Source organism: Fundulus heteroclitus, chromosome 24 (assembly GCF_011125445.2).
Source record: "Fundulus heteroclitus isolate FHET01 chromosome 24, MU-UCD_Fhet_4.1, whole genome shotgun sequence".
NCBI lineage: Eukaryota > Metazoa > Chordata > Actinopteri > Cyprinodontiformes > Fundulidae > Fundulus > Fundulus heteroclitus.
In genome coordinates this window covers 8,977,359-8,999,164 of record NC_046384.1, presented here as the reverse complement: position 1 = coordinate 8,999,164, position 21,806 = coordinate 8,977,359, and the positions used below count along the sequence as shown (strand labels likewise).

The 21,806-nt window shown below is 38.6% G+C and overlaps 1 protein-coding gene across 5 annotated transcripts in view; it reads left to right on the top strand.

Annotated features, from left to right (window-relative positions):
- Nucleotides 1–21,806, top strand: part of LOC105918938 (collagen alpha-1(XVIII) chain) — a 60,482-nt gene that overhangs the window by 33,293 nt on the left and 5,383 nt on the right. For 2 of the 5 annotated variants that reach the window (XM_036127834.1, XM_036127830.1), the window contains exons 3-35: nucleotides 423–503; nucleotides 578–637; nucleotides 768–843; nucleotides 7,331–7,458; nucleotides 7,532–7,549; nucleotides 8,740–8,946; nucleotides 9,029–9,055; nucleotides 9,141–9,203; nucleotides 9,282–9,365; nucleotides 9,453–9,503; nucleotides 9,575–9,715; nucleotides 9,812–9,865; nucleotides 10,457–10,501; nucleotides 10,692–10,754; nucleotides 11,069–11,200; nucleotides 11,423–11,479; nucleotides 11,563–11,589; nucleotides 13,978–14,076; nucleotides 14,159–14,194; nucleotides 15,017–15,103; nucleotides 15,297–15,329; nucleotides 15,448–15,474; nucleotides 15,555–15,614; nucleotides 17,032–17,109; nucleotides 17,274–17,309; nucleotides 17,393–17,446; nucleotides 17,551–17,622; nucleotides 17,690–17,737; nucleotides 17,822–17,852; nucleotides 17,965–18,015; nucleotides 18,115–18,149; nucleotides 18,224–18,340; nucleotides 20,084–20,240. In XM_036127834.1, coding sequence (XP_035983727.1) covers nucleotides 423–503; nucleotides 578–637; nucleotides 768–843; nucleotides 7,331–7,458; nucleotides 7,532–7,549; nucleotides 8,740–8,946; nucleotides 9,029–9,055; nucleotides 9,141–9,203; nucleotides 9,282–9,365; nucleotides 9,453–9,503; nucleotides 9,575–9,715; nucleotides 9,812–9,865; nucleotides 10,457–10,501; nucleotides 10,692–10,754; nucleotides 11,069–11,200; nucleotides 11,423–11,479; nucleotides 11,563–11,589; nucleotides 13,978–14,076; nucleotides 14,159–14,194; nucleotides 15,017–15,103; nucleotides 15,297–15,329; nucleotides 15,448–15,474; nucleotides 15,555–15,614; nucleotides 17,032–17,109; nucleotides 17,274–17,309; nucleotides 17,393–17,446; nucleotides 17,551–17,622; nucleotides 17,690–17,737; nucleotides 17,822–17,852; nucleotides 17,965–18,015; nucleotides 18,115–18,149; nucleotides 18,224–18,340; nucleotides 20,084–20,240 — 2,335 coding nt within the window. The remainder of the gene's footprint in view (nucleotides 1–422; nucleotides 504–577; nucleotides 638–767; nucleotides 844–7,330; nucleotides 7,459–7,531; nucleotides 7,550–8,739; nucleotides 8,947–9,028; nucleotides 9,056–9,140; nucleotides 9,204–9,281; nucleotides 9,366–9,452; nucleotides 9,504–9,574; nucleotides 9,716–9,811; nucleotides 9,866–10,456; nucleotides 10,502–10,691; nucleotides 10,755–11,068; nucleotides 11,201–11,422; nucleotides 11,480–11,562; nucleotides 11,590–13,977; nucleotides 14,077–14,158; nucleotides 14,195–15,016; nucleotides 15,104–15,296; nucleotides 15,330–15,447; nucleotides 15,475–15,554; nucleotides 15,615–17,031; nucleotides 17,110–17,273; nucleotides 17,310–17,392; nucleotides 17,447–17,550; nucleotides 17,623–17,689; nucleotides 17,738–17,821; nucleotides 17,853–17,964; nucleotides 18,016–18,114; nucleotides 18,150–18,223; nucleotides 18,341–20,083; nucleotides 20,241–21,806) is intronic. The other 3 variants (XM_036127831.1, XM_036127832.1, XM_036127833.1) reach the window with 3 other exon arrangements.

The following is a 21,806-nucleotide window of genomic DNA, read 5'->3' as shown; positions in this document are numbered from 1 at the left end:
TAGAAATATTTACACATCTCTAAAAGTTTTAATCTATACCTCTTGGTCTTGCCAAATCAGAAATAGAGTACCCAGGATTAAATGCAGATGTATGTTCTATAGCGCCGTTTGTGAACTCTAGTACCTGTTATTTTGTTTCCAAACATTCCTAAAAGTAGCAGATTTAGAGGTTTGCTTGGTACTGTAGACCCGATTTTAGACACAAGTCAAGTCCAGTCTGACTTTAAAGTTTTTTTAAAGACCAAAAAGGAGGTGCAATAACCCTATTTAGATTTTTGAATGAGGGTGTTTGTTGCTGTGTTGTTGTACGTCTTTCCACTTTGACAATGTGTTTGCTCCAGACAGTTTTTATCTGAATTTGAATGAATTTGTGGGGCTATTATCATACTTGATTGCTTACAAGTTGTTTGTGTCTTCAAAAGGGTGAAATTTCAGAGCTAAAACTTCTGAGAGACCCTAAGGCATTTCGCGCCTACTGTGACTACGATGATTACCCAGATGAAGTGAGTATTTCTGTAATATCCTGAAATAAGACGAACAAACACATTTGTCTAACACATTGCTTTTCGTGTCTCAGGGTTCTGGTGAAGGTGGCAGCGGTGAAGCTGACAGGAAACAGAGAGAAAACACTGTGATGGTGGGTTTGCAGATTTCCTTACAGAGTGCCTAAATAGAATAGGGGAATATACGATAAAGTTGTGCTGATGTTTACATATATATATGTAATATAAAATAACTTTTGGTTTCCCATGCTTTCTTTTTCGTAGACTACTTCTCCACCCCTCCGTCCAGTCCCTATGCCCCCACTTACAAACCCAATAGGATCCACTATCGGAACTTCAGGTAAAAACCTACAAAACCAAATCAAGCCTTGTTGAAAGGCTTTCGAAAAGTGAAATACAAGTATTACCTCAGAGTACAACAGCCGCTGCCAAAGATCAGTCATGTCTAGTCAACGTCTTGCTGGCTGAAAAATGTACTTGAGACTGCGAGTCTGGACCTGAGTGTAAAGTTTTGCTTCAAGGGCCAAGTTTGTCGGTTTTGGTCTGTAACTGGAGCATTTGATATGTGACTCAGAAAGGCTTACGGATGAAAAGAGCCACATAAAGACGACATTTATGTTTAAAAGTTAGTTTAGTTTTCATTTTTAGGCGGGGTTGTCTCGTGTAGTCGTGATCACTTTTGTGTACAACTACTATTTGGTTATTTAAAGTTTTCTTGAATCAACAATGTTAAATTTGAGGGTTCTTGCCAGTGCATTTCAGCATAATGAGCTGTTACGGTTAAAGCTGTTCAAATTACGCTGAAATTAGACCATTACGCTCATTTTTAATGAGCACCCACTGAAAAATTTATGAATTCCCTTAGCTTATCTTTGTGCACTCTGGGAAAAGGCACTATACTGATAATTTTTGTAGGTCAACTATTCTTGGGAAAGTTCTCCACTGCTTCATGTTTTCCCCAGATGTGGATAACGGCTCTCACTGTGGTTCTTTTGAGTCCCAAAGCCTTAGAAATGGCTTTGTAACCCTTTCAAGACTGACAGATTTGAGTTACTTTGTTTCAAACCTTTTCTTAAGATAAGATAAGATAAGATAGGCTTTATTGATCTCACGTTGGAGAAATTCACTTGTCCCATCGGCTCAATAGTCAATAGTCAAAAGAAGGTGCCAAAAGTAGGAAAAGCTGCATCAGTTATATACAATGTATCTTCATATATACAGTGGATCAAAAAGATCCACTGATCCACTGGGTTTCTTGATTCTACAGGCTCTGGGTGTAACTAATGAAATTACGCCCAACTTTTTCAACTATGTAAAAAGAAATTTTCTTTTTACATAGGGCCAGATGGGTTAAAAATTAGTATGTGCAAAACAGAGTAAAGTTGATAAATTTAAACATTACGTATGTTGTCATTGTAGTGTATTGAATTGAATATAGGTTGAAAAGGATTTGTAAATCATGTATTCTGTTTTTTATTCACAACATTGGGGATTGGGGTTGTGTTTCTAATAGTTATGCAACTGGATAGATGTTTATTTGAGTAGAGGTGAGCATGACTGGTTGTTGGCAGTTAACTTCAATGACTGCGCAATGACTCTTAGCTTGAGTAGATGTTAGCTAGAGTAGATGTTAGCTCGGATAGATGTTAGCTCAAGTAGATGTTAGCTCAAGCAGATGTTAGCTCGAGTAGATGTTATCTCGAGTAGATATTAGCTCGAGTAGATGTTAGCTCAAGTAGATGTTAGCTCGAGTAGATGTTAGCTCGAGTAGATGTTGGCTCGAGTAGATGTTAGCTCGAGTAGATGTTAGCTCGAGTAGATGTTAGCTCGAGTAGATGTTAGCTCGAGTAGATGTTAGCTCGAGTAGATGTTAGCTCGAGTAGATGTTGGCTCGAGTAGATGTTAGCTTGAGTAAATGTTAGCTCAAGCAGATGTTAGCTCGAGTAGATATTAGCTTGAGTAGATGTTAGCTCGAGTAGATGTTGGCTTGAGTAGATGTTAGCTTGAGTAAATGTTAGCTAGAGTAGATGTTAGCTCGAGTAGATGTTAGCTCGAGTAGATGCTAGCTCCAGTAGATGTTAGCTCCAGTAGATGTTAGCTCCAGTAGATGTTAGCTCCAGTAGATGTTAGCTCCAGTAGATGTTAGCTCCAGTAGATGTTAGCTCCAGTAGATAGTCTGAATGAGTAGTATTTGGAACTGTTTCAGTCGTTGGATAATTGTACTTACAATGACCAGATTTGAATGTAGGTTATCTTGAGCCTAGAAAAGCAGTGTCCAAACTTTTTGGCTATTGGGCCAAAATTGTTAAATTGAAAGCATTTGAGGGATCAAAAAATGTATATAAATAAATAACAACCAAAAATATTGGTAATGTTATTTCTTTTAACCTAACCAACAAAATATAATTTTAAGAAAACATATTAAACTGTATTAAGCCAATTTTAATAATTGAATTCCAATCACATTTTAATGCATCAAAGTCTAAATTGGAGTAAAAGTTGCAACATTCAATGCAATTGTAAGATTTTCACTTGTCTATAATAAATGTACAGTAGTTAAAAATAAAAAAAATTCCAACAGTGCTGGTCAGCCAAATCTTTCTTAAGATGCAGCTGGAGGGCCGCACAAAATCAGCACAAGGGCCACAAATGGCCCCTGGGCCACCCTTTCGACACCCCTGGCCTAGACTATCTTATTATTTGTGAGCTCTATAAGCTGGTAACTTTATGTGCTGTTAGCTTTTTTAGTTGTTAACTTGACAAAAGTTTAGTAGTGTTGCGGTTAGATTAAGTTATGCTGATATATAGTTTAGCCATTCACCTGTGTAGGGGTCAGTGTTACTAGCTGCTAGCTTGAGTTGTTAGGCGCTGAGAATCCTGTGTTTTGATACCTTATACTGTGTAATCTCTACACCAAACAGAGGTCACTTGTACAGTTTTTTTTACTGTAGGTATGCTACTAACTACCCCCAAATCTATGAAGTCCTACAGGTCAGAAAACTACACTTGTTTTTGTGTTGACCTTTTGACCTTTTCAGATATCAGCCCAAAGGTGGGTTGCTTGACCCCAAATGTTACTGATAGTTTTTGTTCCAAGTAGGATAACCTCCTGATTTGTGCAAAATGAAAGAATAAGAAAGGTCCACCAGCAAGAATGGGTACATGAGACTGCTTGTCTGAGCCTGAACCACTGCAAGAAAGTCTTTGGCTCCCCCTGGTGGAATGTAAGAGAACTCCATCTATGTTGGCTTTACTCTACAAGAGCCACAAAAAGCTGTGAATGTTTTCCTTTCTTTATTCCTTTGGTTAACAAAAGAAAATAAATTAAGGTTCCATCACTAATATGATGAAACCTCATTCATTCATTCATGAATTATAAACTTAGTTATCTCATCGTTTGAGTGTATTTGGGTGAAGTTTAACACTGCAGTAAAAAAAAAAAAAAAACAGAAGTATCAGATTATTTAAAAAATAAAAGCAAAATGTGATGCTTCTTTATGTTAAGAACCAGCAAACAGATATTTGTAGAATTGTAACAGTTAATAAATCGACACAATTACAATAACATTAAAATTACAGCAAGAGACTAAATAATGAAATTGTAACCATTTGGCAACCTTTTTACTTTACCACAAATTTTATGGCATAATTGACCTTCAGTCTTTTTTTTTTTAGTCATTTCCACAACATTATTTATTTAAAGTGAATCGAAATAGTAGATAGTATAGGATCTGACCCAATAAAGGACAGCACACCTTATTTGCATAATGAGGCAGTAATGTATAAGGACAAGTAAAAAAGGAGACAGAAAAGTTTTTTTGTTTTTAAAACAAATGGAAATAAAGAGGTGTTTGGGGAAGACAAACAAGGTAAGAAAATTCAAGGGGGAAATAAAGGAGACATAAATGTATCTATAATAAGAAAAACATGATAAACTTTTAAATTAACATGAAATGCTTGAATAAATAATGTGTTGGAAAGAAATAAAGAGAAAAATGTGTCAGTCAAGTCAATTATAACATGTGGTAGTGTAAATAGATGACAAATATATACATAAATAGAACATTATTTCTCAGGTTATTTTTTTATCAATTGATACATTTATAGTTAGAGTGGCTTATGTTACCCTGAGCTACCTCTATAGTTATGCTGCTATAGGCTTAGGCTGCTGGAGGACATCAGGGCCTATTTTTCTCACTCTGCTGAGTTCTCCTACTGCTCTCCAATTTGCATTGTTTGTCATTTCAGCTTTTAACTTTTTGTTCTCTGTCTGTTTTCTCTTCATAGAAGGTACACCTGGTCTGGTGTTCTGTTAGCTGTGACATCATCCAGGGGAGGCCAATCATCCACTATTATCATATAACATAGAAAGTACTCCTGGGTCAATGTGAGCTTCTGTGCTTTCTGTGTCTCTGCTCTGTCTTCTCTAAGCCCCAGTGGGTCGAGGCAGATGAGCGTTCACTCTGATCCTGGTTCTGGTTCTGCTGGAGGTTCTCCTCCCTGTTAAAGGGGAGTTTTCCTCTCCACTGTCGCTTCATGCATGCTCAGTATGAGGGATTGCTGCAAAGCCATCAGCAATGCAGACGACTGTCCACTGTGGCTCTACGCTCTTTCAGGAGGAGTGAATGCTGCTTGGAGAGACTTGATGCAACGTGCTGGGTTTCCTTGGAGAGGAAACTTTCTGACCAACCTGTATAATCTGATTGAATTTGACTTTGTAAAGTGCCTTGAGATGACGCGTGTTATGAATTGGCGGCATATAAATAAAATGTAATTGAACTGAATTGAAAATTTAATTTTAAAGCCCCAGTGTGTAGAATTTTCACACTGCTGCACCATCTAGTGGTACTCTGAATGAATTACAAGCGACATCTACTACAGGAGCTGTGGGGTATAATAAATGTAACAATGTAAACACACCCTCCATGTATTAGCTACTGCTAATAGCTAATAGCTAGGGTCATCATGTGAAATGGTTTTTAGCACTGTTGCCAAGTCTGCTTGTTTTTTTTCTAAAGTCGCTTGTTAATTCCATGAGCTGCGTTTTTTGGGCTCTAATTATAAGTTATGAGACCGCTTTCATTTTTGATGTGAGGTTATTTCACTTTGTCAGAATATGTATTAATAAAATCAATACTTGATTTTTGGGCCATTTATATATTTCTGCTATTATTTTTAATTCGGCCAGTTTCGGTCCACAATGGTCTCCTGCGTGTTTTTAGATGTGTTGCAGCCCAAATGCAGCTGATTCAAATAAGTGTGCTGGCCACTGCCTTTGACAACTGACTTTGGACATCATTACAAGCACATTAATGTATTGCAAAAAGCTTTATTACCGTATTTCTTGTACCATAAGGTGAATTAACGTGTCTATGTGTGTCTTTGTCCACATATAAGGCACATTAAATATTCTTCCCAAGTGTGTAATATTACTCCTTCATGTCCACAGCTCTCTATCCGTCTCTGTCTTGAGGACAGAGTAGCTGGACTACACTGCTCTGTTTCTAACATAAGACCAAAATAAACGTAATTTTTATATTGAATTAACTTACTAGGTTTATTGTTGCTAGCATGTACTCCAGGCTGCCTTATATGAATGCACTTCTAGTTTAGACATTATAGTCAGGCAGTCTTGTAGACAGCTCAGGGGTCCTATCAGGTAGTGACACAGTTTACTGTAATACTCCTAATATCCATTGAGCGGAGCGGCTTTGTTGCTAAACAAAGTCGTACTTACACATTTTAACAGATTTTTGAGCGCATTGTACCACATAAAATTAGTCAGTAAGCACAACGATGATCATATATAAGGCACAACACATCAATTTATGAGAAGATTTAAGGGTTTTAAGTATTTTAAGTGCGTCTTATAGTCCGAAAAGTACGGTAGTTGAAGAAATTTAAAAAGATGAGACTAATTCAGTAAAGTCATCGGTGAAGTCGTGAAAGACTCAAACTAATTAGCAGATTGCTGAAAACATAATAAAATATGTCACATGCAAATAAGCTGCAGCAAAGGTAGTTGAACCTGAAAAAGTTGCTTTTGGATCTGTGACTTCAGGAATATTACTTTTTTTTACCAAAACACTGCCTGCTGAAAGCTGCTTTGCACATTTAAAGTATTCGAAACCTACATAATACTTTTTCCAGGACAAAAGCCGCTTCATCAGAAGATTCAGCATTGAACCGTACGATTATTTATTATAAAAAGCTTTTATTTATGTGAAACAAAGCAGTTCAAACTTCATGATTTCTTATTTTGTATAGTAAAAAAAGAGTCCAAAGAGGGTCATAGGTTAAAAAAAACTGTTTAGTAAATCAAGAAGAAGATTAGTTTTGGAAGTCTGGTGTTATGTTTGCTTCTGTGCTAAAGCTGTTTATCAGCCTGCATGATAAAAAAAAAAAGGAACAGTTGTTCAGTTAAAGGAAGCAGAAGAGAGTTTTTGTAAAAGAGGAGATCAAAGTTCAAGGTTTGGTGCATGCAATCCTCAGTTGTTAGGTTGGGCACTTACATTTCTTGCTATGTTGAAATGGGACCCCTGAGGACCTGCTTAGGGCCTCAGTTATTTTTTTAAACCCTGGATGCCAGCTAATACCTCTCTGCTCTCCTGCACAGGTATGCTGCTGCGTTTCGCTTTTCACCCACATATATTCTACACTCCACCATCCACCACTGATTTCACTGACTTGGATGATTTAACTAAGCCTCCACTTTAAAAAGCAGTGTCTCCCTTGTTGTTATGGCATGTGAGCCAGGTGGTGGCATCAGTAACACTGCTGCTTACTGAGGTGAGCTGCCGTTAAAACAAACTGGTGTTATCCTTTAGGAGCCAAAGGCGAGAAGGGGGACAGGGGAGAGAAAGGCTTCAAGGGCGACCGAGGTCCTGCGGGGCCGAAGGGGGATTCGGGCAGCAGCTCGGGTTTTTCCTCGCAGGGGGGAGAACGAGGGGAGAAGGTGAGGAATCTCTCATTTCTGAGTTAACGTCAACAAGCGGCACAAATAACCTGCTTTCTGTCTTTCTTTCTAGGGAGAAAAGGGCGGAAAGGTATGTGAGCTGCCTTTATATGCCTTAAAAGTACATAAATTAAGTGGATTTCTGCTCGTTTCTGGTGCTACAACAAAAACTTAGCCTCAGTGTGTCGACATCAGAGTCCTCACATTATTACACAGAGGATCGCAGAGAATAACCTGATTACGTTCCGCCTAGCTTCACTCACATCCATCTGGGACATCTCCCATAGAGAGTGATTTATACAACCAATTTTATTGTCCAGCCAATCAGGCTGGAGTTTCATAAATGTGACGTAGTGGAGAAGCGACCGTGACGTGAGACTGTTTTGATTCAGACAACAATGGCGGCTCGCATCGAGGAAGCAAGCATTAACATTGATGCTGCTATTTCTTCCGTGTTGTCCAATCTACTTAATATTGTTTCATTAAAAGAACATCAGAGAATGGCTCTGAAGGCTTTTGTTGGTGGAAACCATGTTTTCGCCCTTCTCCCGACCGGATTTGGCAAGTTTTGTTTTCCGGTTAGCGGTTAGCGTGAACCATGTTAGGAGGCCTTTAGTCCTCGACGCGGTCGGCCCGGGATCGACTCCGACCCGCGGCGCTTTGCCGCCTGTCTTCCCCTCTCTTCCTGTCAGCTCACTGTCAATAAAACGCGTGCCACTAGAGCCGCAAACACATTAAAAAAAAAAAAGTTTTGTTTTTTCCTGCGTCGCTCTCATCAGCGTCATGGGTTAGCTTCGGTGTGAATGGTTGAAATAGCACGTCGATAAAGATGACAGACAAGTGGCTTATCCAATCATATGCAAGGATTTTTGATAAGGCCCAGCCTTCTGAAACGCCATTCCTATGGAGAGGTCCCAGATGGATGAGTGGAGCTAGGCGGAGCGAAATACATCTGGCTAGAGTCAGGTTACGCAGAGAAGGCCAAGAAAGAAAGTGTGTATAGAGAGAGATGGACCTGTGAGGTTCTGGGAAGCAGAGGTCCTGCAGGTGGCTGGGTGGAAGTACTTGGAGTGACGGTTTAGAGGTGAAGCAGCAGGTGAAGACATGGTGGAGTAGATGGAGGTGAGTTTCACAGAAGGAAAACTGATGGTGAAAGTGAGGCTTTCAGCAGGACCTGCCGTGACGCACAATTTGTGCACCAGGTGTCAGACATATCAAAAGAAAGTAAACCCAAACGTTTATTTACTACCAAAAACGTGTCTGGTTTTTTGTTCTCACCAGGGTGAGTCTGGCTTTAGATACCCGGGCAAAAAGGGGGAACGTGGTTCTCAGGGGCCCGCCGGTCCTCCTGGTCCTCCGGGACCTGCGGCCGAGGTCGTCAGACTCGGCGATGGCTCTTTTGTGCAGCAGGTGGCTGGTCCTGCTGGACCACCGGGGCCACCAGGCCTGGATGGGGCGGAAGGACCTCCAGGGACTGATGGAGAGCCTGTAAGTACCAGAATAATAAAAAATATGTTAATATGTTAATTAAATAAAATGTGTTACTTAGAGATCAATATTCATTCCTTAGGGTGATCCTGGAGAGGATGGAAAAGCTGTAAGTAGTTGTTGTTGTTTTTTTCAGCAGAAGTTTTCACCAGCTTTTTTATGTGGATTAACTTGCTACTTTTGTCTTTTTTTAGGGTCCTGCAGGGCCACAGGGTATTCCAGGAACTCCTGGAACGCCTGGTATAAAAGGCCAAAAGGTGCAAAACACAAACCCCATTACTGCTATCACGACACGCGTCTATTTATCGTAATGTGTCGTCTCTGAATCACTCCAGGGTGAAGTTGGGGAGGGTTCACCTGGACCAAGAGGTCCACCAGGTCTTCCAGGACCTCCAGGGCCGGGCACTGGTGATCGTCCAGTATGTGCATACTGAGAAAATATGCCAAGACTTAACTTACCTTAAGGCTTAAAAAACAAAATCTAACCATAATGTATGTGTTTATAGACATTTGTTGACATGGAGGGATCAGGATTCCCAGACTTGGAAAATGCCCGGGTAAGATGTTTATTATAGAGAAAGGAGTTCAAAAATAGCCTAGAATAAGAATTGTGAAATTTGCTGGGCAGGTTGTGCGTGGTCCCCCAGGGCCCCCAGGTCCCCCCGGCCCTCCTGGAATCCCTGGCACTTCAGTAGCTATCGGACCTGATGGTCCAATAGCCGTTGGACCTCCGGGACCACCTGGAAGAGATGGAGCGCCTGGACTACCAGTGAGAAATCTATTTTCTTTTCTGGGACAGTATTGCGTTTGATTACATTGCGGTCAAAGGGTGTAACTCCGTGTTTCTTTTGTTGGTCCTTTTCAGGGGCCCCCTGGTCCTCGTGGTTTACCTGGTAGTCCTGGGCCCAGTGGAGGAAAGGTAAATCTGATTAAGGTTTACATCTATGCCAGAAACAGAAGTTTGTGGCTGCTTTGTAAGACAGACTAAAGGGGAACCACAAGGCTGTGAAGAAGGGTCTCTTCAGTTTTACTTATTTATTTAACTCTGCCCGACAACTGTGATCTAAGTTTGTATTAATCAGTGATTTTATTATTATTATTATTATTATTATTATTATTATTATTATTATTAAGAAATTTCTTTAACAGAATCTATAAATTTTGCAAAGGAATAAACATGATTTACAAATATGCTTTAAAAAAGTGAGTTTCTACCTAAATGCTAATATTTAGTTATCATCATTTCTGTATTGAAACTGCAACTTTGTTCCACAACGCACCGTCTGATCAGACACAAATTAATACATTTTACTCTTAAAGAGCTAGCGTAGCCCCAAAATAATCTTACTGTGAAACTGTTTTTCACTGTGAATAAAAGATTTTAGAGTTTCAGGTTTCACATTTTGACGATATTCAGATCTCCTGGTTAATGAAACGACCTGCTATTTAGATGTGTTTTGCCTATATTGGGCTATACTTTAAAGTACTTGTTATATTTTTTACTATCTAGGGTGATAGCGGTGATCTTGGCCTTCCAGGTCCGGCTGGAGAAAAGGTTAGTACAAGTCATTAAGAATACAACTCACTATCGCCATTTAATAATAAGATAAAACATGGCTAGACGAACCATATAGAGTTCATTTTTTTATTTAAATGTGAAAGGATAAGTCCCTTGAGATGAAACCATGTTGTTGTTTTCCTTAAAAGGAAAGAAAATTCTCTGATTCTCTGCTGCTTTCTTCTAGCAGAACACAACGGACTCCAACCCTTTCAATTACCTCTTCTCTTTCTTTGCTCCATCCTCTACGGTGTGTAACGGGGTAGCAGGTACTTGGGGTCGGGTGCCTCCTCTGCTGATCTACTTTGCTTTTTAACATTTTCCATTTCCCTAAAGATGACGATGTTTCAAACCAAGCTCTGTTTCTCCCTAGTTTATCTAAATGTTAAGAAATCTGCTTCCACCCCCTTTGCGGTCTAAGAACATATCCTGTCCACTTTTCTGCTTTTTGAATGCTCTCCTTTGCTCGATTTTCCACTCAGTTTTCTCCTTTCAGTGAAAATATGAATAGTGCATCATTTTCTGAGATGCAGAAACATTTTATTAATTTTACTCCTAACTCAGGGTGCTCAGGGCGATCCAGGCAGGACCGGCACGCCTGGGCAGTCTGGTCTGGCAGGACTTCCAGGTCCCATGGGACCAGTCGGGCCTCCAGGGCCTCCTGGTCCACCAGGTCCACCGTTCATCGCCGGCACCGTGAGTCACGTTTCAGATTTACCATTTAACCAATTTCAACTTGTCTGTAGACTCCCATTCTGGATCAAATCATCTTATCAAAAGATATATAAAAAGGAAATTATTGTTATTTAATCGTATGTGTTTGATGTGTTCATTGTGGATTATTTACATGGATGTGTGAAAGTGTGCAAATACACTCCAGAGAAATCCTTTCTAACTTAGATTTTCTCCATATTAAAGGATCAAAATCATCTGCTAACTGCCTTCCCTGGCCTCAGAGGTCCACCTGGACCACAGGTAATCATGTTGGAGATAGTTGGCCCTCTACCTAGCTTACCCATGGCTGCCCTGTCTCACCTGAACTCTGTCATGTCTCCCAGGGTCCACCTGGCATTGCTGGTCTACCTGTAAGTAATGCAAATACTCCCTTTGGTGCAATTTATTTTGCTGCTCTTTACAGTCAGACCTTAAAAAAATACTTCTAAATCACTTCTAAGGAAAGCAGACTCTCTGAGTTTTTGATGTTAGCAGGATAACAAAACAGAATACAGTTTCCTGGAAAGATTAAATTGTAGAACGTTTTTAGTTTTTTTTTTTAAGGCCAATGCCGATACCGATTATTTTGACATTAGTCCTCTATTTGCATGATAAAAATTACACAATCATAACAAATGTTACAGAAGTCTCAAAACTTGCCTTTAAACCAGCTAATATTAACAATCAGCTTTAGCTTGAGTTTTTTGAACGGGAAACCGAAAAAAAACCCTGCATCATGACTCTTTGTTCACACGTGTCATCGCGAAAAAAGAGTATTTTTAGTTCAGTGGGGGGAAGGAGGAGAAAAAACGCTGACCATCACTGCAATGTGTGGATAATATAAGTTAGATGCTGTATTTGTAGTGACTGGAAGTGGGAAACCCAAAATATTGACTACTTATAGGAACAGGTTCAGTCCAAAACCATTAGGTTACTTTTGGGAATTTGCAGCTGTTTTGGATCAAACCAATATAAATCTGAGTAAATACAGAACCCATTTTTAAAAGACAATTCCATTAATTAAGGGTGGTGGGGGGGGGGGGGCAAACCAAGCTGGCCCCAGGAACAGGGTTTCCAAAACTTACTTTTTACTTTTTAAAACCAACAGGTTTCTAAACCTTACAGATTACTTTCTGGAACTTGAAAGGTATTTCACAAATTGTAACCCTATTGCTCCAAATGTATCATTTTAGATACAAATCTTTCTTGGACCTCTAACTCTTGAACAAAGTCAGTATTTTTCTATGAAAATGCTGAAACCATGAGAATTATTTTTTTTGTATAACGTATCAATTACAGCACAAAGAAAATTTGAAAGCCTGAATGTTTATTTTTTTTAAAGCAACCAAAAATATATATATTTTTTTAGATATTAATTACCTTTATCAGGCGTTAAAGAGTTTAAAGTTTTTTTTCTCCGTTATTAATTAGTTACATTTTACAAATTGATAGGCTACTTTTTGTAACTAACACATTCCGCCATGGAACCCATAAGTTACTTTCCAGAACTTAACAATACTTAACTTAAATCATTGCATTTGTTGGTTACTTTCCAGAATTTAAAGGTCAGCTACCAGAAATGTATAGGTTACTTTCTGGATTTTATAGGTAGTTTGTTTTTTTTTTGTGGAAATTAAGGGTTACTTTCTGGAACTTGCAGGCTGCTTTCTGAAACTCAAAGATCACGTTCCAGAATTTAAAGTTTTGCTCCACTTTACATCACAATAGTATTGTTATCACAGCGCATTACGGTAATTTTTAGCTATCATGCATTCAGGCTTTCTGTGCCTGAATATACTTTGTGACACATGTTTTTTTTACGCATCATAAGAAAATTTAGAAGGTAAAACAAAAAACTAGTTAGCTCTAGAGCCAAAACAGCAGCTGTAGGAACTTTTTCATAGAACATTGTTGAGATGGAAATAACTTATTTTCCTATACCTGGATAGACTCTTTATTTGAAGTGTATGTTTGCCATGAAAACAACAGAAAAGACCACCATTGACTTGTTTAGCTCAAGACAGACCATCATTGCATCATATTGCCCAGCCCTAGTTTAAACTTAATTAATTTCCTGGAACGTCCAGGTTACTTTAACAGAATGCGTATTAATTTATGAAACTAAAGTTAGACTCAAAAGATCTTTTGCGTCTAGATGAACCTGAACCCTTTTCTATGAGGGAGTACCTGATATTAGGTGGGGCAACTATTAATAAAGATAGTTTGTATTGACTAGTTTATCTGGTTAAAGTTTGGCCACTGTGCTTTCAGAAGATACGTTTTTTTTATGTTTCTATCTGCAGTGTCAGAGCATTGATTAACATTTCTCGTTTATCATACGAGCGTCTTTTGCAAATCATCTTTTGCGGTGTTTCTTGTAAATATCACAGCCTCTAAATACAAATTAGATTTAATGTAAAGAATTTTCTACAAAAAACATTAAAAAAACTAAACTAAAATAAAAGAGGTGACACCGATGTTACAAATATGCCCATACGCTTATAATTGAGCGCGTGACGTATACTGAAATTCTCTTTTTTTTTTTATTTTACCTAGAAAACTATTTTATATACCATTTAATGTTGAAACAAATAACTTACATGTTTATGTTGTTCTGTGTTGGATTGTATATTTGTGTTAATACTAACCACACAATACAAAAATAATTACTGCAGCTAGGCTCTGTTAGAGATCATCTGTTGCCTACTTTATTTATTAATGAGAAGTAATATTTAAACATGTTTAATTATGATTTGTAGGGTAAGCCAGGATTTCCAGGGAACCATGGAACTAAAGGAGCTGAAGGACCCCGAGGACCTGCTGGGATTCCAGGCATCGACGGATACCCTGGATTACCAGTAAAGCATAATTTCAAGGAATATTTAACTTTTTCTTTACTGTAATTTATGACACTAATCCATATTTATGTTTATTTCGTAGGGTACAAAGGGAGATAGAGGAGAGAAGGGTGAGATGGTGAGTTTCCTTTATTTCCTGAAATAATCTGTGTGACGGCTTTCAAAATTCCAGGTAATGGCTGAAAGTCCCTGCAACAGAAAATGGGCTATTAAGGTGGTGAGGTGTGAGATAGGAGTGGTGCAAGGTGGGGGTGGGATGTTTCCATCTTGTGATTTCATAAGCTGAATATAATGAGATAATGAAAGTGTTATTTCTATGAAAAACAAGCTCAGTACACATATTGAAACATGCTACAATTAATATCACCACAATGACATTTGTATAATAAAAATGTAGAGTAAAAATGCTTTGAGAAAAGTCTTGAATTTTGAAATGGAAAATGTGTGAGAATCCTGTCTTTGTAGTTTATTACTGTTTGTATCTGTGGTGAAAATACTTTACAGTCTACAATATGAGTTCAAAATGTATCCCTAATTCTTGTTTGTTTTTTTTGGAACAGACTAACAGAAGTTACCAATGTCTCCATTTTCATTGTTGGGAAAAATAAGCAATATTTTATTGTACTAAAAAAAAAAGTCAAACAGGTGTTCCACAGGGCACTATATTCACACCTTTTTGTTTTAATCTATTTTGTTAATCATTGTTGGTCAGGCTTTTCTTTTTTTTAACTGTTTGTTGAAATACAGATGCCAAAGTGCCATTTCAGCATCTTTTTAACAATAATTTGAAGTTGGGCCAGTTCAAATGTGTATAAATCTTAAAATGTTTTGGATCAAACAACTATAGAGTTTGTAAAAGAGTTGAAATAAGGTCACCTAAAATGAATTACTATTTTTGCTTTTTTTATTTTGCCTAACTCTGTGTTTATTCCCATCTAAGGGTCGCCCGGGTCGAGACGGTGGACCACCCGGGCCACCTGGGCCTCCTGGACCACCAGGACAGATTCGCTACCAGCCATCAAGAGATGTGGGTCTAAATGTTAATGTACATAATTTGACTAAATGTATTTCACATGCAAACATGAAATTAACCCTTTAACATCAGTGTGTCATCTTATCCCTCACTGACTTAATCAAACCTTCTCACCTTGATCATCCCTGCACGGTCACTGCCTGCCTCACTGCTTGTTACTAACGGACCTAACTTTGCCTCGCTGTAGTTTAACGAGGTTTATTGGAACGATTTGGGACAGGTGAGTCTGTACTGCCCCAGTACCCTTCGCTAAACTAAAACTCATTGACTTTTAACTTTTGTTCGCCAAGCAGGAACAGGGTTATTCTTTGTTTAATGAGCCGTCTTTCCTTCTTTAGGGAGGATCCGGACATACGGGATTGCCAGTAGGTATCAATGCATGTACCACTCTGCCTTTAATCAGGCTTAAGTTAAAGTAGTAATGCTTTTATGTCTTTTGATTTAGGGATCCATGGGGCCAAAAGGAGACAAAGGGGACGCTGGTCCTCCGGGATATGCTCCTAAGGTAGGACAGTACTTATGTAAAGACAACAATAACTCCATAAATGTGACTCTGAAACATTTCTAAGGTGACCTGAAATCTGAAAATCTTTTTAGAAATGGTTTCTTAATAAATATATATCTCAAAAAGAATCAGTAACTACTATGAACATCCTTTGAAAACCTAATTTCTCTGTAAAGCCAATCATTATGCTAGTCAGAAGGTTTTTGACAAGCATTACTACTTTTTCCAAGACCATTTGACTAAATTACTTCCCATGGTATCTTGTGTGCAGTAGGTTGTTTCAGTTATATAACATTATATGAACTTTTTCCCTTTTTATGGTAGGTTTCCACACCTATACCATCAGTTTTACCTCAATTGTATAAGAGGAAACGTAATAGCAGCCTTCATTAGCTGCAAAGAGCTAGAGACCTGATCACATTCAGGCTCTACAGTCTGAAGCTGTTTTGGGTTTTTTTGGTTTTTTTTGTCAGTGATCTTGCTTCTTCCACCATGTTTCAAAACACATGGTCAGGGCATCTATTTGGCAGCAAATCCATCTTGTTAAATTCATTTTGCATTTGAAACAGAACCAGCCTATCAGTGAAATTGCTTTATTCCTGCTTCTCCACAACCCTGATCCAGACTCATCTCTCTTTAACAAGGTGGAGCGAATGCTGCTTGTCAAGACTCGATGCAATCTGCCGTCTCCTGTCTTTCCTTAGACAGGAAACTTCTTGACCAATCTATCTGGATTATATGACTGAATTTGACTTTAGAAAGTGCCTTGAGATGACATGTGTTGTGAATCGGCACTATATAAATAAAATCTAATTGAATTGTTATGGAAAGCGTTAATTATTTACTTGATGTACCCCAGAAGACCTCAAATAATACCTTCTGACTGACTTTTAAGTGTCCATCTTATGACAATGTCCCAAGCATTTGACATTATGAAGGAACCATGATTGCTGTGCTCTGAGAAAGCTATTTCAACACTCCTGGTGAAGTATATAGCTTCCTAATACAACTGTCAATGCCATCATTAGGATGCCGCCATGCTCATACGATCCCCATCTCTAGCAAATGTTCAGCTGTCCATCAATTACCTTGTTTTTGCCCGTTAGATAATCAAACGGGTAGAAATGAGGTGATTCTATCCACTTTGCTCCACTGATGATGCTAATAAGCAGATAAAACGTGGGAGATAGCAGCAATAAATCAGGTACCAAGAGAATACCAGCATCCTGATTGCTTATACCAAGAAGGAGGCTGATCACATCAATCACAATCCAGCCACTTCTATTTGGTCGTCACGGGAAATATTTAACTTCAAGCATTTTTAGACTAAAATTATGAACAGAAATTGTTTTTCTGTCAGAAAAAATTTTTTTTTCTTTACCTTTACGTGTATTTCTTTCTTTTCTTTATCTTGCAGGGACAGAAAGGAGAGCCTGGCATCATCATGGGGTCTGACGGGAGACCTTTATATCTGGGAGGCCTGACAGGAAAGCCGGTACTTTTATTAAATAATCACCAACGCAAAACATCTCCTGCGCTTTTGGCTTTGTTGGATTCACAAAGTGTCTGGAATTGAGGCATTAACTTGCAAATTATTCACAGATACCTGAAATGAGAGTCTAAATGTATTAAAGTGACTGTGTTGACGTCAATTCACAGGGTGATAGAGGATTTCCTGGCCCAGAGGGACCGCCTGTACGTACTGATTGAATAAACCATGGTCTCTTTGACAAGCTACCAGCATTGTATTAGTGTAAACAGTGTAAATGTTTCTCCAGGGTCCTCAGGGTCCTCCTGGACCAAAGGGAGAGATTGGGTTCCCTGGAAGATCGGTATGTTGTCTGTTTTCTTTGAAAGAAGATTGACTAATCTTAAATTAATAAGAAAAATACAAAGAGGGTTTAAAGAAAAGGCTGAAATGTGACTAATATTTTAGGGTCGACCAGGATTAAACGGCGTCAAAGGAGATAAGGGAGACTCGGGCAGCGGGTCTGGATATGGTCACCCTGTAAGTGCTCTGGAAACCTTCGGTATCTCCAACGAGTCATCAGACATTAATCATTGTTGTTTCTCAGGGCGTCCCAGGTCCTCCAGGGCCCCCTGGACCTCCCGGACCTCCCGGAGTGAGTCAAGACATCTGATTAACTTTCATAACGAGGTACAACGACTTTAATTTTCTCTGACTACATGTGCTGTTTCTGTTTCAGGGGTTTGATGAGTACTCACGGTACAACGCGGGTAAGTTTTGACATTTTTCAGACTTTCTATCACATGGATCTTTCAGATCAGTGTGCTCCTCATGAAGGAAATCTGCTGCTGTTTATGTCGTCGTTATTTCTCTTTTACACAGTTAAAGGAGACAAAGGTGATCCCGGACCACCGGGAATACTTGAAATTCAAGGTATCATTGCTTGATCTTCATGTACGTCGAATAAAAGCCACACGATGAAAATGTTTAGTGTCCAAACTAAGTATTTGTCAATCTTTTTTTTTTTTTCAGGTCTCGGACCAGGCTTTGACTATTTCTCTTTAAAGGTAAAGTAGCCCACTCTATTCATCTAAATACATTAAATAAACGTCTTTACTATTGAAAATTTGCTTTGATCCAGAATCAGATGAAAGGCGAGATGGGCTTAAAAGGAGAGAAAGGAGAACCAGGCGGAGGATATTATGACCCCCGATACGGAGGAGGAGCAGTTGGCTCTCCAGGAGCGCCTGGACCTCAAGTAAGACCACGCCACAGGAACCACTGATGGCTCGTTTCCATTAGTGCCTACTCTGCGTGACTAAACATGGGCCTACTAAATTGTTAGGGTTTACTATTAGTAACAATTACTCTGTACCAGCATTTTATTAATACCCACTCAGCTGGGGTACCAAGCAAGAGGAAACCTGCCGTTAGACTGTCGGTCACTGATCGGGTAGAGGGCTTTATAGACTATGGGGCTGCCTTTCTACGACAGCCCTACCCACACTGAACTGGTACTCAAGTGTAATGGAAAACAACCTGAACCGTGTAGAATAGTGCTGAACAATTAATCGCATTTTAAATAAAATCGCAATTTAAAAAAACGCAATTTCCAAATCGCAGAGTCTGCAATTTTTGGCTATGCAACAATCAGGGAATTAGACACGTCCATTAGATGTTGGTAAAATGTTTAAAGTGGGTTTGCCTCCACATGGAAAGGAAGACAGTTGCAGCAGTGAGATAATCTAACTTTATTACTTGTTTTAGAGTTTATATAATCATACAAAGCATTAAGTTCTGGTCAATCAGTTTAATACATTGACTTGCTTGTCGGTTGGACTTTATGTTCAACAAGGATTGATGTCCAAATCAACTAAAAGCTGTTCTCTTTAATAATATTCTGATTAATAGAAACATTAAAAGTTCTTGTTTTAAATAGTCCTTGTTTACAAACATCTTTATCTAGAGGCCATTTTTGTTGCTTGTGGTTAATGCAGAGAAAAGTCAAAATTGCAATTTTGGTTGAAATATATCGTAGACAGAACGCAATCATTACTGCTCCGAGTTTAGATGCTGTGGGTCTTTTAGCAACTAATCTGCACAGCGAAGAAACAAATTGATTTGTTGTTTGTATATGTTTAAAAAGACATGATAAATTAAGCTGAAAAAAAAATCGCATTAAATTGCAATATTAAGATAAAAATCACAATTAGATTATTTTCCAAAATCGTTCAGCCCTAGTGTAGAATTGAGGTGAGTAGGTACTCATGGAAAAGGGCCATCACTGTCTTCATGAGAACATAGGCTTAATTTTAACTCCTTAACCTTCATAAAGCACGTTTTTATCCGATTACTGAACCATTTTACAAAATCTCAGCCATGTTTGAAAGAAAGCTAATCAGGATAGAGTACTGTGCCTTGTGGAACCCCATATGTAATCCTTAGTATCGAAAGGAATAATCTATCTGCTTTAACATCTGTACCAGGCTAAGATTCTCTTGCATAAGTGTCCGATATGTAAACCGGTGGCAACATACTGCATTTCTTTCTCAACGTTTCCAGACTGCATGTACCTCGCCAATGTTAGCTGACAAGACGCAACAACTACAAATGGACTGATAGCAACACATTTCATTGGATATCTACATGAGCTTTTCGTATTGATGCTTAGTGGGTCACATTTTTAAGCTCAGGCCCTGATGAAATGTTTAGAAAGTCTAGAGATGTTGAAAACTGTGCTGAGTTTGGTGGACAAGTCTGCAACAATCTCACTCCACAGCACTGTCTTAATTTTTACAGAGGTACTTACTCTCACTATTATACACACACAGATACTCTTAATATATAGAAACACACACATTATAGCTATGGAGTTTAAATCTGATTGGAAAAAAAAACATTATTTGATTTATAAGGAACCACGCATTTCTACCTTTAACTGTTTGGGTGAGAGATCCCGGCGTCCCGCTTTTAGGATGATCAAAGTTCTCCCTCTGACCAGGGCCCAAAAGGAGAATCGGTTGTTGGTCCACCGGGCCCTCGGGGACCTCCTGGACCACCAGGAAGAGGCTATGATGGTCGACCTGGACCACCAGGGCAACCAGGGGTACCAGGACCTCCGGGGCCATCCTTGTCTGGGCCCTACGGGGGAACACAGGGTGAGTCTTTCATTTGCAGTCTGATGTCTATAAAATCTTTTTGTACAGTAGCTAAATGAATAATTCCAAGTGGGAAAGTTAGATGTTCCTCCTTTACCATTTATTCCACTGCTGGAGCAATAAATATTAATATCCAAATAAAACACCCCTGGTTGGTTAAAGGAGAGCCTCTACTTTCAAATTAAACCAGATTCAGCTTTATCTGATTTGTAACTAATGAGATATTTACCAAAATTCATACTGAAAAAAACCCAACGTTGCTTTGGCAATAATTTGAATAAAATCCTATCATGTTAGAAGCTTCATACTTTATTTGAATTTGACTAGAAATTACAGAGTTATGAAGCTTCAAACATGATTTCCAAAGCAACGTTGGTTTTTTTCAGTATGAATTTTGTCTAGATGTGATTAAATGCAGTTATTTTGTGCTGTTTAGGGATAACGTTGCACTACTAATGTCAGTGGTGTCCTGAAGAAGTCTTTTCAAAATGTTATTTTCAGGCCTCGGTATTTGTGTCTGTGGAGCTTTGACTGCATTGACATGTAGTCATAAATATATTATCTATTACCACAAAATGAAGTATCAGATCTTTGAAGACTTTTTTTGCATGACTTTTAGCATCATCACAATAAATACTACAAATAATGGTGATAAACTTTTAAGTCCATCATTAATTGTTAGCAACATATTGAACTAATATTGGCTGGCTGGTTACTTCATCACTAACAGTTATCAATTACAGCTGGGGTCCGTTCTTCGTACGTCGCTAACTCAGTTAGCAGGATTTCATTGTTGACGATTTGGCATGATCTTGGATCGTTTGGTTCTTCGAAAGACTTCCTGCACTTGTTGTCATAGCAACATGTGCGCCAGTTTAAGCCTGCTCCAGAGCAGGCTTATTTCATGTAAACAAGATTAGATCACGGCTGTATAAGCGGAGGAGAAAGAGAAGTCTGTCGTAGCCATGTCCATTTTTACGACAGTAACCTGTTGCGGAAGGTGCACGAATAATTTCAGAGCTTTTTGAATTAATTGCGGTTTGCGCAATATACAGGATCCTTTAGCGCAGCGCTACAGTGTAATTGTAGAGAGATTTTTCTTGGTGGCTGTTATAAACAGACAAACACATCATTTAACAGTGGCTTTTAAAGAGGAAAAAGTTGTGTTAGAGCCATAAATCTAAAATATTTAAGTTATTTTTATGATGGTTTGCTTTTTATTTTTATCCTATAGTAAGAAGATTTGTTCAGGCCATTTTATTGTGAAGTTTAGTTTACTTTGAAAGGCTTGCTTCCTGTCGAGCCGTATATTGTATTAGAAAAAACTATGGATGGATTATCTAGCCACGGAGCAATACAGTTTTACCGTGTAAACTGTGGATGACTTGGAAAAGGAAGATTTTAATTTTTTATGGATAAAGATTTTTTTTTATATTAAAATTCCCAGTTTGCACGCGTCCTTTACTTCCCGTCTCTAAGGAATGACACTGAAATTTGGATCTCTTGACATAACAAGTGGCTTTTTAAAATAAAGTATAATAATTAAAGGCTACCATTTTGTAGAAT